Source organism: Varanus komodoensis, unplaced genomic scaffold (assembly GCF_004798865.1).
Source record: "Varanus komodoensis strain SLA01 unplaced genomic scaffold, ASM479886v1 scaffold1, whole genome shotgun sequence".
In the NCBI taxonomy this organism is placed as follows: domain Eukaryota; kingdom Metazoa; phylum Chordata; class Lepidosauria; order Squamata; family Varanidae; genus Varanus; species Varanus komodoensis.
In genome coordinates this window covers 53,403,087-53,420,830 of record NW_025335268.1, presented here as the reverse complement: position 1 = coordinate 53,420,830, position 17,744 = coordinate 53,403,087, and the positions used below count along the sequence as shown (strand labels likewise).

The following is a 17,744-nucleotide window of genomic DNA, read 5'->3' as shown; positions in this document are numbered from 1 at the left end:
GAATTTCCCTGCAAAGGTAAAAGGAACGGTTGTGGTTCTGTTCTTGATAGTGTTCTTGATGGTTCTCTTACACACTTGGGTAAGATAAACTGGTAGCCTAAGAAATGAAGGCATTTTGATAGATACTGTGTATATGTAATCGTTACTAAGATGTAAATCATCTTGCTAGCTGCACCATAAATACTGATTTTTCTTCCCCTGAAATGAAGGAGATTTAAAAATAGCTTCACTTGATCAGGCAAGAAAAGATGGGGAACATTGTAACAAATTATTTTTCTTGTGCCATTTTTGAAAAGGGATTTTCTGAGTTGTGTTTAAATCTAATGTAAAGTATGTGTTGACTTTCCTTAATTAACTTTTATTGCTATGGAAAATATTTCACATAAGAGTCATTAGAGTACCTCAGAGGTTCATATAGACTGGTGGTATTCCCACAGCTGTTTTCCTTAGGTTGCAGAATAGCAATGGACTTCACTTCTGACTATCACTTTGGCCTGATTTATGTATTACTGAATGATGTGGGATTAAATGCAGGATGGTTTCATCACACACCGATCCAGGAATATTTCTACGAAGTAATCCCAAAAGTGGGGCAATTGAGGTTGCTACATCCCATGTCAATGGGGCCTCATTTCAGCTGACATTGTTTGGGTATACTTTGGATCTCACAGTCATTAGATCCCATTTCATAGGAAACCATGAATCCAGACCCAGTATTACACACTTCTAAAGCTGCAAATTCAAATTGGACCAATGACAAGAATTCGGGGAGTCAGGCTTGCCCTGCTCCTTGTTGCTGCTGGCTTGACCCTTGCCATAAATAGGAACCTCAGCCCAACTGGCATCAGTTAGTTGGGATGTCCAGGCTGATAAAAGCAAGAAGCAGCAAGGTGATCTGCTTTCCAGTTACCTGAGCAAGTAATATGGTGACCGCCATTTATTTATTTATTTATTTTATTAAAACATTTTTATGCCGCCCCATTCGCCGAAGCCTCGGGGCGGCTTACAACAAAAAGATTAAAATAACATTTTAAAATATATACAATAAAATACAAGTATATAATATAAAACATACACTATAAAACAAGCCGCCCTGGCCAAATAAAATTCAATAATATTAACATTTAAAATACTGCTTAAATAAAAAGGTCTTCGCCTGGCGCCGAAAAACAAATAACGACGGCGCCAGGCGGACCTCTCTGGGGAGCGCATTCCATAACTTAGGCGCCACCGCTGAGAAAGCCCTCCTCCGAGTAACCACCCTCCTAACTTCTTCCATGGAGGGCTCCCGGAGAAGGGCCTCTCCCGCCGATCTCAGGGGGCGGCTGGGCATATAAGGATGTAAGCGCTCCTTCAGGTAACCAGGACCCAAGCCGTTTAGGGCTTTATAGGTCATTACCAACACCTTGAATTGGGCCCGGACTTCAATGGGAAGCCAGTGAAGCTGACGGAGAACTGGAGTCATGTGAACATAACGTCCAGTCCCCGTCAGCAGCCTGGCAGCTCTATTTTGGACCAATTGAAGTATCCGGACCGTCTTCAAGGGTAGCCCCACGTAGAGCGCGTTACAGAAGTCCAGACGGGAAGTCACCAACGCATGTGTCACTGTCGCAAGGCAGTCATTCTCCAGATAGGGGCGCAGCTGATGAATTAGCCGAAGCTGGAGGAAAGCACTCCTCGCCACTGCTGTTACCTGAGCTTCCAGTGAAAGTTCTGGGTCGAGGAGCACTCCCAAGCTGCGAACCTTGTCCCTAAGAGGGAGTGCAACCCCATTCAGGACAAGGTTCAATTCACCCTCTCCGAAGCTCGATCCACCAACCAACAGGACCTCCGTCTTGTCTGGATTGAGCTTCAGTTTATTGGCCCTCATCCAGCCCATTACCTCGTCCAGGCACCGGTTCAGCACAGCCACTGCCTCACCTGGATTGGTGGAAAACGAGAGGTAGAGCTGGGTATCATCAGCGTACTGATGGTTCCGCAGCCCACACCTCCTGATGACCTCTCCCAGCGGTTTCATGTATATGTTGAACAGCAAAGGGGACAAAATGGACCCCTGCGGTACTCCATGGCATAGCTGCCATGGCGCAGAGCCATAGTCCCCCAGCACCACCTTCTGGAACCGGCCATTGAGATAGGAGCGGAACCACTGCAAAGCAGTGCCTCCAACCCCCAATCCCGCAAGCCTATCCAGAAGGATACCATGGTCGATGGTATCGAAAGCCGCTGAGAGGTCCAGCAGAACCAACAGGGACGCACTCCCCCTGTCCTTCTCCCTGCACAGGTCATCATACAGGGCGACCAAGGCAGATTCAGTACCGTACCCGGGTCTGAAGCCGGACTGCAATGGGTCCAGATAATCAGTTTCATCCAAGAGTGCTTGGAGTTGTCCCGCCACCACTCGTTCTAACACCTTGCCCAGAAACGGGATGTTGGCCACTGGTCTATAATTAGTGGCCATCTCTGGATCCAGTGACGCCTTCTTCAGGACCGGTCGGACTACCGCCTCCTTCAAAGGGGCAGGCACCCGACCCTCCCTCAGAGAAGCGTTAACCACTTCCAAGATCCAGGTTCCAATCCCGTGCTTGGAATCATTTATTAACCAAGACGGGCAAGGGTCCAAAAGGCAAGTGGTTGGGCGTACTCGCCCAAGCACCTTGTCCACATCATCGGGCCGCAGTAACTGAAATTCATCCAATAAATCTGGACCAGACGGCAGCGTTGGTGTCTCCTTTGAAACCTCTGAATCAATAGTGGTGTCCAGCTCGTGAAGAATCTGAGCGATTTTCTCCCTGAAATGCCTGGCAAAGTCGTCACAGCGGGCCTTTGAGGGTGGAATCAGGTCTTCCTTTGGACCTGGACGGACCAGGCCTTGCACCACTCGAAAGAGCTCTGCCGGACGGCATTGTGAGGAGGCAATGGAAGCGGAAAAGAATCTCTTTTTTGCCGCCCTCACCGCCACAGCATAGGCCCGATAGTGGGCTCTTAAGTGTGTTCGGTCAGATTCATCTCGTGATTTCCTCCACCTACGCTCTAGTCGTCTCCCAACCTGCTTCATCGCCCTCAATTCAGGAGTATACCAAGGGGAAGAGCGGGCTCTGCCCGGTGGGAGAGGACGCTTAGGAGCGATCGTGTCTACAGCCCTGGTCATCTCCCCATTCCACAGTTCGACCAGAGCCTCGACAGGAGCACCCGTCTTGTCAGCCGGAAACTCCCCCAGGGCTTTCAGGAATCCATCTGGATCCATCCGGCTCCGGGGGCGGACCCACATAATCGGGTCCGCACCCTTACAGAGGGAGAAGTCGCTCTCGAGCATAAACCTCACCAGGAAGTGATCTGACCATGACAGGGGAGTCAAGCATAAGTTACTCACCCTCAGACCACCCTCTTCCTGCCCCGTCGAGAAAACCAGGTCCAGAGTGTGTCCCCGTTCATGGGTGGGGCCGGTGACATGTTGAGACAGCCCCATGGCCGTCATGGAGGCCATGAAGTCCTGAGCTGCCCCGGTCAGACTAGCCTCGGCATGGAGATTGAAGTCCCCCAGGACCAACATCCTGGGGGTCCTCAACACCAGGTCCGAGACAGTCTCCGTCAGCTCAGGCAGGGAGACTGTTGGGCAGAAGGGTGCACGGTACACCAACAGAATCCCCAATCTGTCTCGGTCGCCCAACACCAAGTAGAGACACTCCAGCCCTGGTCTCGAAGGGACCGGAAGTCCCGTGAGGGAGATGGAGGCTCGGTAAACCAAAGCGACCCCCCCTCCCCTCCCCTCCGGCCGTGAGCAGTGCTGGACCAGATACCCAGGCGGGCACACTTGGGAGAGGGCAACATCCCCCCCCTCTCCCGCCCAGGTCTCCGTTATGCAGACTAGGTCGGCCCCCTCATCCACAATCAGGTCCTGGATGAGGGCAGATTTGTTATTGACCGACCTGGCATTAAGCAACAGCACCGTCAGGCCGGAGGGGCGACTGACGAGACTCCCTGGCACCCTCTGGCTGGGAGCAAAACCAGAAGTAGGGACAGGTGTCAGCCATCTGTCCCTCCTTCTTCTATGCGGACACGTTAAGCTCCCATGGTGGCGCTTAGTCCTGTTGTGTGAGCGGTAAGTGACTTTTTCTATCCTGACAGTCATTTCCCAGATCTGGCTGCTGGTTCTCCTCTTCACTTGACCCAATTCATCTCTTTACACTAAATAAAATATTTGGCCCTTCCTAGTAGGTAAAAGGTGCACCTTAAATTTCACACCGATGCTACACTATGCACTGTTTTTAACATATAGCATGCAGCCAATCCTTGCTTTCTTTTTTTTACCCCCAGTAATCCTGTAGGGTCTTCATCTATATCAGGACCTATAAGCACAGGAAGGGCAAATCTAACTTCCCACCAAGCTACTGTCTTCTCCCCTGCCCATGGCAGGGACTTAAAAAAATCTCCATTGGTGCCAATGTATTTTTCCCTTTTATTTCCTATATGTATATGGGAGGGGTGAAAATAGCAGGAAAAAGTGGCCCATTGGAAAAGTTTAATCCTCCCCTACCCTTCTGCACACTTTCTTTGAGGTAAAAAAAGAAAGCGAGAATCAGCTGCATGCTACACATTTAATAAGAATGTCATTTAGACCTCCCTTTCAGCAGCCTTCCTAATCTGGAGATGGGCACATCCACACGATTGTAAGTTTCACAGACTGGTGTGCTGTTTTAACACTGTAGAGATTTCTAGGAAACGGTGGTTTCATGCTGCCTGTAAAGCTCAAAAAATGGAGGGCATGTCAGAATATGAGTCTGTTCCACTGACCCTCGGCATCATTTTCAACACAGGCAGAGAAACACCGATGGCACAGTGGAGGTGGTAGGATAGGATGGTAGTCCTGCAGAGGATGATGGGCCCTAATGGCTTTCCCTTCAGCCTGCCTGCTCCCTGGCTCATGTGACCAGCACCAAAGCGGGTCTGTGGCAGGGGTGGCAGTCCATATCCTGCTGCACTCACTTGCAGCCCCCTTGCCAAAGAGGGCAGCTCTCTTTTTCCATGTAGCATCTACAGCCATGCCTTTTCTTATGACTATTCACAACAACTTTCAGATTCATCATTTTGGCAAACCAAAATGGGATGCAATTGCTGCATTTCCATGCCTGCTACAATACTTCTATATGACCAGTGCAAAATGTATATTCTCACTCCCATACAATTTTATCCTCCTCCATACTTCACCAAAAGCTTATGTGCCATCAATATATTTTTCTTTCTCTTCACTTCATATAAAATAAATCAGTTTTGTTCCTTCAGCATCAATACTTTTATCTATATCACTTGAGGCTTAAACTGTAAAGCCAAGGATTCTTTTGAACTATGGAATTCTCATAATTCCTCAACAAAAGCATAATTTCCCACATACTGTGGCCCATCCTAGAAAAAATATAGTTCTCTTATGGTGCTTCACATTTTCTATCTTACAACTTTTAAAGCTTTTTTAAAAAGGTGTACAAATAATGCCAGATATCTGCCCCACTTCTGTTTGCTTTCCCTCAGATCCCAAGAACAGCACAGTGTGAGGTGCTTGAGGCCTTTTTTGCCTCAGAGAGGCATAGCGGTGCCTTTTTGAATAAAAGCTCTTCTGAACCCAGAAGCTTCTAGCAGCCCAGAGCTCCTATACTAATGATTCTCGTCTTCTCCCCGTGTTGCTGGGAAGTGTATAAGCTCACACCTCCTCAGCGTAGCCAGTGCTATTTTTCTGATTCAAAATGCGACATCCATTCACTCCATGGTGGTGCTCTCCATAATTGGTATTCTGTCAGAAACTAACATTGTTTCACAGAGTTCAATGGCTTATGGCTTAAATGGAGAGGGAAAGGTCTTGCCTGTGTATAAATTATTTCTCCTTCCCTATAGAAATAAACTCAATTCCAGGGTTCAGTATTATTCCCCCTAGTACATTTTGACCTGAGCCTTCTTTCAGATAAGCATTCAGGTATATTTTCTGTTATACTGAGCAATATGAAATTATCTATATAAAAATGTTAAATCCTCAATCACATGCACAGTCATTATTTCAGTCATTGTTATATCAAGCCCATAAAGTAAGCGGCATTATTTTCCCCCATCCTAAGAACAGAAGACTGAGTCTGTGGAATATTGACTTGAAAGAATTCATAGCTCACTTTACAGTTTGTGATCTTAACCATTTTGCAATTGTGACTCTGGGCTTTTAGTCAGGGAGGGAAGTGTTTAGAAAAGGGATTGGGTTGGAGCAGCTCCTAGCTAAGTAATGTACCGTCTGAGGTGTGGGTGGGAGAAGCCCATTTCCTGCTGTGTACATACACTGCCTGTCTCCCACTGACATCTCTATCCATGGTCCTTATTCCGCAGCAAAGTCTCACTGAAGCACGTGGCACTGCTCTCTTAACAGGAGTACCGTATTTTTCGCTCTATAAGATGCACTTTTCCCCCCTCAAAAGTAAGGGGAAATGTCTGTGCGTCTTATAGAGTGAATGTGTGTGTGCCCGACGCCTGGGACGCTGCCGGCCGCCTGCACCACATGGCACCACCTGGCCGGCAAGCGCTCAGCACGCCCTGCTCCGCGCCCCCCCCCCCGCCGCTCAGGGGGAAAGGTGCGGAGGAGGAGGAGCCGTGGGCTTTAACCTGCCGGCTGCACGGAGAGACGGACTGCTCACCCCCACCGCCCGGGAAGACCTGCCGCCGTGCCACCCGGAAGACCACCCCCAGCATGCTGCCAGCCTGGCTGCACCACACCTGGCCAGCACACGCTCGGCACACCCTGCTCCGCCCCCCTCCTCCGGCGCAGGTGAGAGCTCTTAATCACAGGTCGGTGTGTGTTTTCAAATGGCAACCTGTCTTTTGATGAAGCCCATGGGGAAGTGATGGGGAATGTGCCTGTGATTATCAGAAAGCTTTCCATGGATCCCTCCTCTAAAAACTAGGTGTGTCTTATGGTCAGGTGCATCTTATAGAGTGAAAAATACAGTACTTTTGGGGTGTCTGATAATTCCAGGTGAATTTGAATCCAATAACATTTCCTTCAGGTTGGCTCAATTAGTGGGTTTTGGATACTTTGCAGTGGTCACCTTCGACTCAAGTCTGGATGGGGTCCATGAGTCAAATTGGCTAGTGAACTAGGATAGGCTGTCTCATAGCAAGAGCAGTTTGCTTCTTCACCTTTCTGTCATGGACTTGGTCTTGGCATGGCATGAGTTGCATTAATTGGCAGTTTAATCTTTGGGAGAGCGGCCTTGCCCTGCAAAAGGGACCTTTTGTTCTGTGTCAACTTTACCTTCACTAATCTGGATCCTTGTTCTCCTCGCCTCTCCTCTCCTCCCCTCTGTTTGTCCTGATGTACTTCTTTCTTGCCTTTTGTGTTAACTTAGTCTCTTTGGAGCACCCTCACAAGCCTGCAGCAGTGGTAGGCACAAAGGAGATAGCAAGATGATTTAGACTTCAACTCCCAGAATTCTTCACCATTGCCCAGGCTGGTAGGCGCTCCTACATCCAGAAGTTGTGGCAATCAACATTCTGCCTACCCCATTCTACAGCACAAAAGAGTAGACCGATGAATGTATTATGGACATTTATTAATTTGTTGCATACTTTACTTCACTTCAAAATAACTAATTCCAAAAGCATACCAGAACCTTAGCATATATGTCAGTCCAAGACACTATTTTTAAAACAGCAAGATACTCCATGTACTAAAGGGACAGGCAATCCAAATCATCCAAATGAGCATTTTAATGCTACTCTACATGGAGTGAGCATCTATTGCCTGTCATCCACAGGTTGTTTTGATTTTGGGTTCATTGGGACATCTAGGTATGAGGTGGGTTAGCTTCATGGCAAAAGGGCTCACTTTTTGCATAGGTTACGACTTACTGGATAAGTAAGACTGGTTGGGCCTGGTGGCATATGTCGCAGTTAAACACTCTGTGGGATACTTAGTGACAGGAAGGAATATGTATTGGTAAGATCTGGCTTATGCAGTGTACAGTCAAGTGCCACTAGGTGTTTACCTAGGGAGAGTGTGGTACAGTCTATGCCTTAAATTCAATGTTACTATCTTTATGGTCAGAAAAAGGGAAAAAATCTATTATAAATCCTTTCAGAGTAATCCTATGAACAATTTATATATCATATTTGGTTCATCATGAAAAAATAAGCAAAGTATTGGGGTGATCTTGATATCTCTGTTTAGGAAACATATTTCACCAAAGCTGTTCCTAAGAACTATTGATATAGGAGGGCTACAGAGAAAATTTTTGATTCTCTATGAAGGTTCATTTTTTATTATTTTTTAACTGTGGAAACTTTTCAACTAAGTAACCATAATTCTCATTCTGTGCATCATTCAGGATAAAAATATAGGGAAAACAAGACTTTAAAACTCATACTTATCATCATCTTTTTCTCCATGCTCATGATTGTTACAGAGAACTTCACTACACATACACAGTTCAGTGTACCTGGGAGATTGTGCATAAAAGTTGCCAGGTGTAACACCTCGCCCCATCGCATGGGAACACCTTATCTGCTGGAATTTGGCCTCTGCTGCACATGTGAAAGTACACACAAGAGACACATTTGTGGTTGTTATGTGCCTTCGAGTCACCTCCAACTTATGGCAAGCCTATGAATGAATGTTCTTCCAAATGTCCTGTCCTTTGCAGCTCTGCTCAACTCTTGGAAACTCAAGGTCGTGGCTTCCTTTATGGAGTCAATCCATCTCATATTTGGCTTTCCTTTTCTTCTTCTGCCTTCACCTTTTCCTAACATGTTTGTCTCCTCCAGTGAGTCTTGCCTTCTCATAATGTGATGTGCCCCAAGTACAACAGCTTCAGTTTTATCATATTTGCTTTCAGGGAAAGTTCTGGCTTAACTTGATCTAGGATCCACTTGTTCAGCTTTCTGTTAGTCCAAGATATTCACAAAACTTGAACAGAGCCATTTTCTTCCTGTCAGCATTCTTCACTGTTCAGCATACACACCCATCCATAGTGACTGGAAATACAATAGTGTGGGTGATCTTGGCCTTGGTCTCCAGTGCAACGTCAACACTTGATGATCTTTTCTAGTTCTTTCATTATGCTGTTCCCTGATTTCTACAAACCCATTTTATCTGCTAGCTCTTCAGCTACTGAAATAATCAGACTTGAAATGTGATAATACTTGGTAAAGGCATAGTGGTATGCATGTTTAGATAGGAAAGAAATCTACAACTCCCTGCTGGCAGGGGAATGCTGGTAGTTTTAGAGCTTTTGTTGTCGTTGTTCTGGCTCTATATATACCACCATTAGGAGAAATATGCACCTGTGTGGTTTTATACTACTGATCTTCTCCTTTTCTTACAGCTCCTAGATTGTTTTGTGATTCCAGTCGTGATATTACTTTCTTGGTTCTTCCTCCTGGTGCGGTACAAAGCAGTGCACTTCATTGGCATCGTGGTCTGCATTCTGGGCATGGGCTGCATGGCAGGAGCAGATGTCCTTGTCGGAAGACAGCAAGGAGCGGGTGAGTACTTGCATATCCTTCTCCATGCAGGAGAAAGTGTTGTGCCTCATGCTGTTTTCCAGTGATTGGGAAAATTTAGAAAATGACCCCCCAGTGAATGCAAAAGGCTTAAGAAAAGGAATAGAGTTTCCTGTGCTGCAGAAGTGATTTGGAAAGGGGGGGTTGCTAATAAGATATCCAAAACAAGGAGTCTCTATTTGTATTGTGTCGTACGTGTTTTCTACAGCAAAATGTTGCAGTGTGCTGCTTGGATCCCACCTACTCTGCTCCATTCCCCTTCTGCTTGTTTCTCTCAACAGTCAGTCACCATGTGATGGCCACTGGCTCAGTCTTAATTAGGTGGATTTGAGAGTGCTTTTCCTACTCATACTTTTTCCTAAAGTTTTTTTATACTTGTGCAAAGCTTGGAGTGCACCAGAGCCTGGGTGATGCCATTGTGTCTACATAAGCAATGGCACCTATAAGCATCAGCAACAGAGGAAATGAGGCATGTGCAGGGAGAGGAAACCTGGCCAAATGAGGTATTGGAGCTCTTAAAAGTATGCCAGTTTCTAGAGGGGAAACCATGTTAGTCTGTTTGCAGTGAAAGCTCCACATGTACATATGTGACTTTGAAATAAGTTCTTCCCATCTCCCGGCAGCTCTTGCACCTTCAGCCCTTGTGCCAAGGAGGGCGCCTAAACTTCTGGAGAGACTCCTCCAGGCCATGCCCATTTGCAGGGGGAAAGAAGGGACGGGAAACTGCCCTTCTGAGGATCCTGGCACTGTGTTTTAGATTATAGGAAAGCCCCATCTTCTACTACCCATGCAAGAGTTTCTGAAGGGATGAAACAGAGCTTCAGGTAGTAAGTTGTCATGTGATTTTATTCATCTTCTTGTTCCAGGAGAAAATAAACTTATAGGAGATCTTCTAGTACTAGGTGGGGCCACACTTTATGGTATCTCCAACGTTTGCGAAGAGTATATCGTACGAAACCTGAGTAGGGTGGAGTTCCTGGGCATGATTGGACTCTTTGGCTCCTTCTTCAGTGGAATTCAGCTGTAAGTAAAGAAGGGCAGCTGCCTGCTTCGACTGCAACAAAACCAGCCATCTCCAATGGCCAGCTGCTCCCACCATTTCACTGGACATGTCCTGATTGCATCCAATTCAACACTTCCACTTTTTCATTTCAAATAAAATGTCTGCTGGTAGAAAAGAAGGTTGTTAGCTCTGTAGCTGCCAAAGAGTTGTAAACTGTGTTACCACACTCTGCTGCAAGAGCTGAAGGTCAAAGAACCCCATTCATTCATTCATTCATTCATTCATTCATTCATTCATTCCTATTCTGGCCTTCCTTCAATGAGCCCAGAGCGGCATTCATTGTGTCTCCCTCCATTTTATCCTCACCAAAACCTCGTGAAATAAAGTAGATGAGATAATGACAGGCTATAAGCAACCCTGTAAGCTTCATGGCTGAGTGGATTTGAACCGAGACTTCCAAACTCTTAGTCTGACATTCCAGCCAGTACATCCCACTGACCTTCATGTGTGCAACATTCTTTGATAGTTTCCATGTTTTTGAGAGAGTCAGTCAGATGCACCTGATGACTGCTGTTCAGAATCACTTTGCTCCACCCCCACCGATGAGAAAATAGGCAGGTGACTGCATGAAACATCTAGTTTGGTCATTAGAAAAAAAAGGCTAACTAAATAATATTCTAAAATACACATGCTGACTTTGAAAGCCTTTGCAGAGTATTAGAGTTGAATCTGCCAGACAGAAGCTTGTTTCTTAACTTTGTATTTGCAGCATTAGTTCTTTTATTAACTTTACAGCCTTTGTGTACATTGTGATGCTTTATTGCCCATGTTTCTCTCTCTCTCAAGTCGATGCTGGTGTTAATATTTCAGTGTAATGGATTTCAGTCGTGTTCTAAATCAGTGCTTTGCAAAACCTCCATTGGCCCAAAGACTGCAATACTGTACATGTGCAGCCTCAGGGGTGACTTCATGTTGTGCTCTCCCTGTCAGCCCAGAGAAATAACATTTCTGTGGTGCATAAAATAACACCTGGGTCTCAGAAAGCAAAATACACCAAGGAGCAGAGAAGGGCACTTTCCTTCCAGAACCCGAACTGATTCAGAGATGCAGAAGCAGCGGCACAGTATAGTTGTCAATTACCTATGCCCATTAAGTCGGGCTAGACTGCTGAATGCTTCTCATTCAGGAGGACACCCCCCATGGATAAAGCCAACCTGCCAGGGAGACGATAGGGCACTGTCCCCTTGACATGCTTGTCTTCTGTATGCAGATTTGTTTAACATTTGCCTTAGCACCTTTTTGATAACGTCTAACAAGAATTAGAACGATTAACTAAAACCAGAAATCAATAGCACCCATGAAATTAAAACTGCAGTGTTGATAAGACCCATAAAAGTACTGCCATGAGATAAAAGAAGACACTATTAATATTTTTAAACCCCGGGAAGCTGGAGGTTCTTTCCCCAGTCAGGCCCCAAAAAGCTGTGCAAGAAGGCATCCCAGAGAGAACATTTAAGAAATGTTAAAGAATTGAAAAGCCTCCTCTGACTGTCCATCGCCCAGGAGAAGAGCCTCCAGTCATTTTTGTACTGCACAGGCAGGGATGTGTGGGGCGCAGGCATTCCTCCACATGTGCAGGTTGTACACCTTGAGTTCCCAATGTCATTGAGTCATGCGCGCATTTGGAATTTTGACTGTGTTGTGGGCACTCTCACAATATGCCGTCTATAGTCGGCATGGCTGGTTACAAAACAGTGATCTACCAGAAAGTACCCAGTAACACTAAAATAAAAGTAACTTGCCCAAGAAGCTAAATACAAGGCAAAGAACAATCCCTAGCTGCAAAACATAAAGATATTCTTTTGAACCCAAATAAAGATAGTGCTTTGCTTTGTAGAATGACAGCATCCTAGTTAAAGCAGTAATTTTAAAAAAGAACCCATCTTAAATAAAACTGAAATCAGGAGGGGCAGGAAGCATGGTGGGTACCAAGAGGGGAATCTGCAGGCACAGTGTTACCCAAAGATCCCATGCTGCAATTATCACTTTGGAGTTGGGTAAGGGTACTTGTGGAAGGTGGCTGTTGGCATTGCCATTTATATGCTTCTATGTAGCTTGGAGTGCCTAATCTTGAAAGCTAAGCAGGATCAGCCATGGTTAGAATCTGGATGGGAGACTTGAGTCCTTCACTGAGCAGAGGGTTGGACCCAGTGGCCTTCTGGGCACCTTTCAACTGTATGATTCTATGATTGATTTTGAAATGTGCTTGGAAATAGACTAGCAGCCAGTGAAATTGTTTCAAAATGGGTGAGATATGTGTTCCCTGGGGCTGTCCTTTCCCGGGGATGGGAATGTTTGGATCAATAAACCTGGAAAACATTCTTTGCAATATAAATACAGGTTAATATTGAGAGCAAGCCATATATATCTACAGGACTGCATCTCACATATTAAGCTACCATACGCTACCATCTGATGAGCTGTAAAGTCATCCAGAATTGTGCAACAAACACTCTATACTGATTAATCTCTTCAAAGGATTTAAGTGCATGTGACAGATCCATACATTCCAACCATCCTGTTTTGGTAAAATAAGTAGGCCATGAAACAAGACGTTACAATAGAGAATGCCCCTGTTCATTGTTCCAGCCAGCCAGCCAGCCACATCCTCCTCCACCGTGTTCCATTCCATTCATTCGCCTCACCCGGTTTTCCGGTTATTTATTTATTTATCCCAGGCATTTGTATCCCGTCCTATCGCCAAGCACTCAGGACAGCTTACAAAATATAAAAGTACAAAATAAAATATAAAAGTAGAATATAAAACATCAATTATTAAAACAAATCACAACTTAAGAAAAGGAGGGGGAAAAATAGACAGTGCCACTGTGAAGGGAAAAATCCTAAAACATCTAAAAGTGTTGGTTATTAAAATAATGGTCGAATAAGAAGGTCTTTATCTGGCGCCAGAAAGAGTATAAGGCCAGCTCCAGGCAGACCTTTCTGGGGAGCAGTTTCCATAGTTATTTCCTGAACAGCTTGCTCAGTCCCCATTGAATTATTTTAATTCCTCTCCCCGGTTCCTCCCCCAGAAGACCTGTTGTTCTGTAGGACACGGAGCTTCCCGGAGCCTGTCAATACTTTTTCTGTGATAGTGGATGCAATCATGCTGCATAATACATACTCACAATATAAACAGCAGGAGGAAAAGAGAGAAGGTCACTGCCCAAATCTGGGTTTAGTCATGATTTTAAATGTCTGACACTATAAACAGGGCCGTGTTTGTAGCTAAAGTATAATTATTAAAGAGATTCATAGGAGAGGTAGATTTTTAACTGGTTTCCTTTAAATATTGCTGCAATATTTGGGGTGTCGCCAAAACCCATGTGTAAAAGCTATTATTTGACTTGTTGTGGCATAAGAATTCCCTGTGCCAGTGGCAAGGATTTTAAAGAATGAATGCACAATTACAGCTGTGAACATTTGACTGATAAGGGAATTTATAATTAAAATGTGCAAGCCATCACTTGTTGCTAAATTTGTTGCTGTTCTGATTTTCTTCACTTCCATCAGGAATTAGAATCAAATTAAATCTAGTTTAGTCCCCCTACTGAGACTCTCCTACATAGTGACAACGGATTGGAAAACAAACTTTTGTTGTTGCAAAGTCTAGCGTGAGTGAGATGACATGTTTTGGTAATCCAGCGGATTTCATTTCCTTTATCCTAATCTTCTTTTTTGGTAGCTTCATCCAAACAATCAGGAGAAAATTATTATATATTTGTTGCTGATGTTAATCTAATGCTTTGCACAAAATGATGAGATTATCCTGTGTGTTTAAATATGTATGAGACATACATCTGTTCGCCTCTTTTCTCCTAGTATCTGGAGGAAAACAAAGGTGGATTTTTGCTGCTAAACTAAATTAACACAAAAGAGATAATATGAGAATTGGCCCAAAATCTCTTCCACTATTGTTGGAGATAGTTGAAGTCTTGCAAAATTGGCACAAGAATAATTATTATTACCAACAATAATATATTTATATGTATTTATTCCATCAATATACTGATTTCCTTATCTAATCACAAATCAAAATTAAAATGCATCACAATTAATATGAGATCTTATCAGTTAAAATGTTTAAATATTTAAAGCCCAAACACAGCATTATATACGAGGCTGTAAAATGTTCCGATGTGGAAAAGAGAATTAAATCCTCTGGGTTCACCTGTATACTTTCACACTGGAGTCTCCTTGAGTGAACACATGGAGGGGCAGCAAGACTGTGAAGCTAGTTCTGTCCCCACTGTCACTCTGTCCACCGCTCGGCCCCCTGACCTCTGTGCTGAACTCTGAGAGAAGCACCTGCATTTATACTTACAGTTCTGTGTGCATGAACTCCCCATTTAGACCTGTCAAGCACTGTGTGGAAGTGGGGAGTAGAACTGGGGGCAGGTGGATGATGGGGGCAAGGCCCCTGGGCAACTTCCCTCTTCATGGATTCACTGAAGGATAATCTTTGAAGAGGACTTGGAGTCTGCATCAAACCTGTATCATCACAGTAATGGTGATTACTCAGTAATCCTCATAGCAGATCTCCCTTCTCCTCCTCCTCCTCCTCCTGTTTTGAAGATTAAAAGCTGAGACTGAGATTAGAAACAGGAGGTTCAAGGTTGTGATGGTGGAAACCTTTAGAAAGGAAAAAAAAGGTAGGGTTGTCACAATGCTAAGTAACAACTCAAGGTAAATCTACAAAGATGCCTGAAGGCAGCACTTACTTGACCCAAGCGAGTAACTGTCTATATATTGGTCTACCAATTGCACATGGCCTAGAAGTAATTTTTGCAAGGCAACTGGAATATATTAGAAGTGTTGCTGAGAATCCATTGAGTGATTGCAGTGTTGGATCAGACCGAAGGTGATTGTGTCCAGAGTTTTGCTCCCACACTGGCCAGCCAGATGACTGGAAAGTCCCCAAGGACCTGAGCACAATGGCACCCTCCCACTCATGTTCCCCAGTAGATCTCACAGAGAGGAATACTTTCTCCCGTGTTGGAGGAAGTATGCTGCCATCTGGACTAGTAGCCATTGATATCCCTCTGCTCTATGCATGAGATGAATTCCCCTTCATAGCTATCTGCATTGGCAGCCAACACTACATCTTTTGGTAACAAATTCCATAGTTTGATTAAGCCTTGTGTGAAGAAGTACTTCTTTTCTTTGTCCTGAATCTCCCACCAATCAGCTCCATTGGATGGTTCAAAATGTTTGCCTTGTGAAAGTAAAACTCCCTTTCTGCTTTTGCCATACCATGCATATTTTTGTACACTGCTATCATGTCCCCACAAACTTTCCCATGTTTTCTTTCTGAACTAAATAGCCCCAAACCTTGCAATATATTCTCATAGAACAGTTGAACAGTACTCTTGCCCTTCAGTTGTTTGGACTGGCCTTTTCCTCTCTAGCTTTGCAGTAGTCCCTTCAAGATGTGAGTCAGAAAGGCACACAGTAAGTGTGATCACACCCCAAATTTCTGTGAGGGCTTCATGATACCGGAAGCTTTATTTTCATTTCTGCTCCTAATGATCTCCAGTATGAAACTTGGCTTTTTCACTGGGTCTGTACTTTCATCAAACTATCCAAGAACCTTATCCTGGTCACCCACTGCCTGCTCAGACTTGATCAGCACAGCTGTGAAGGTGGGCTTCTCTGTTTTTTGTTTTTGCCCCAGAACTGTATCACTTTATGCTTACAGTGATCTGTATCTGCCATTTTGGTGCCCATTCTCCCAGTTTGGAGAGCTTCTCCATTCAACCTCAGTTGAATTAATTGGAAATTACTTTTGAGTAAGCATGTATAGTAACAGCTGTACATTAGTATTAATGACTGATGAAAGTATAATGTATACTGAGAAATCTTGGCCTTAATTAATCCTTAGTTTTGATGTATACTTAACATTACATTTGTCTCTTCTGTGATATTTGTTTCTGTGCACTCACTCACTTCTTACTGTGATTTATCTGGATTTGGCTTTGCTGCAGAGAAGCTTAATGCAAAATATAAGTGGCATAAATACATTATTAATATTTCCATTGGAGAGCTCTCAAAAATATTAAGACACATAAAAGAGGCCAGCATAGCATATGGGTGTGCCGCTTTAGGCAGATAGTCCAATTTAATGAAACCAGCTCAGAACTGTGTGCTAGTGATTCTTATTACTCTGCCAATTACCTTTCAGATACAGAGATAAAAGACAGAGTTGATTAAACAAATTTGACAGCCATGCAAGAGTTTTCCCAAGTCTACAGTTACAAACCTATTTATCTTACTTTAGGGAGGCAACTGGAAATAATTTGCATTTCTATCATCAAACTTTATCTTTTACTTTCCCTCCACAGTGCCATAATGGAACACAAGGAGTTGTTAAAAGTTCCCTGGGATTGGCAAATAGGTAAGAGTGCAAGTCAGTGCATTCAAGTATATGCTTGAAAGAAAAAACAGTGTTTAGGGTGGGTGCTGCTACTGTTGAATAGGCAACCCTTGTAACAGCCTTACACAGTAGTGTCCAATATGTGAAACAACTCTGCCTTGCAATATTATCTTCATAGGTGGCCATATGGAATTGAATGAAGGCTGAAGGGGTGGTGGAAACTGCCTCTTCCTGCCCGAGCTGAGAAACGGGCAAAGGGCTCTTTAACTCCATCTCAGCACTACTGAACACTAACAGAAGCGTTAGTGAAGTTCTCCCTTGGGCACTTCAGCTGCTCACTTGTATTAAAGAGTCCTGTGGAAGTGAGGAGTTGAGATGCATAACTCACGCAGGGCTCTGTCAGGGCCTATGCCACTGTTTCTGCTGGGGAAAGGGATGGTGTTGAGCTTCAGCTTACTTCACAGAAAGTGGATGCACTTCTTAATTTTGATAAAGAATGAGCATAAAAATCTCATTTGAACATAGATTTTCCCCATCACTATCAAAGAAAAGTAGGCCTGTTTGGTTGCCCCAGTAGCTCAAAACCTTTACTGGAAATGTGTGAGAGTGGCTCCCTGCTTTCTAAAAGACAAGCTGGAAGATGAGCAATGCTGCCTTCCCTGCCCCAGTAATAAAGATATTGTACACAATGACATTTGTATAGAATTTTACTTTTGAGCTAAGTCAACTATATCCTTTTCAGTTTGAGAAACTCATTTGTAGGCAAGGGCATTGCTCTGC

At 44.4% G+C, this 17,744-nt stretch overlaps 1 protein-coding gene across 1 annotated transcript in view; it reads left to right on the top strand.

The window, feature by feature from the left end:
* The window catches only part of SLC35F1 (solute carrier family 35 member F1), a 291,918-nt gene that overhangs the window by 250,397 nt on the left and 23,777 nt on the right, over positions 1-17,744 (top strand). The window contains exons 4-6 of the mRNA XM_044425827.1: positions 9,351-9,510; positions 10,395-10,551; positions 16,933-16,985. Coding sequence (XP_044281762.1) covers positions 9,351-9,510; positions 10,395-10,551; positions 16,933-16,985 — 370 coding nt within the window. The remainder of the gene's footprint in view (positions 1-9,350; positions 9,511-10,394; positions 10,552-16,932; positions 16,986-17,744) is intronic.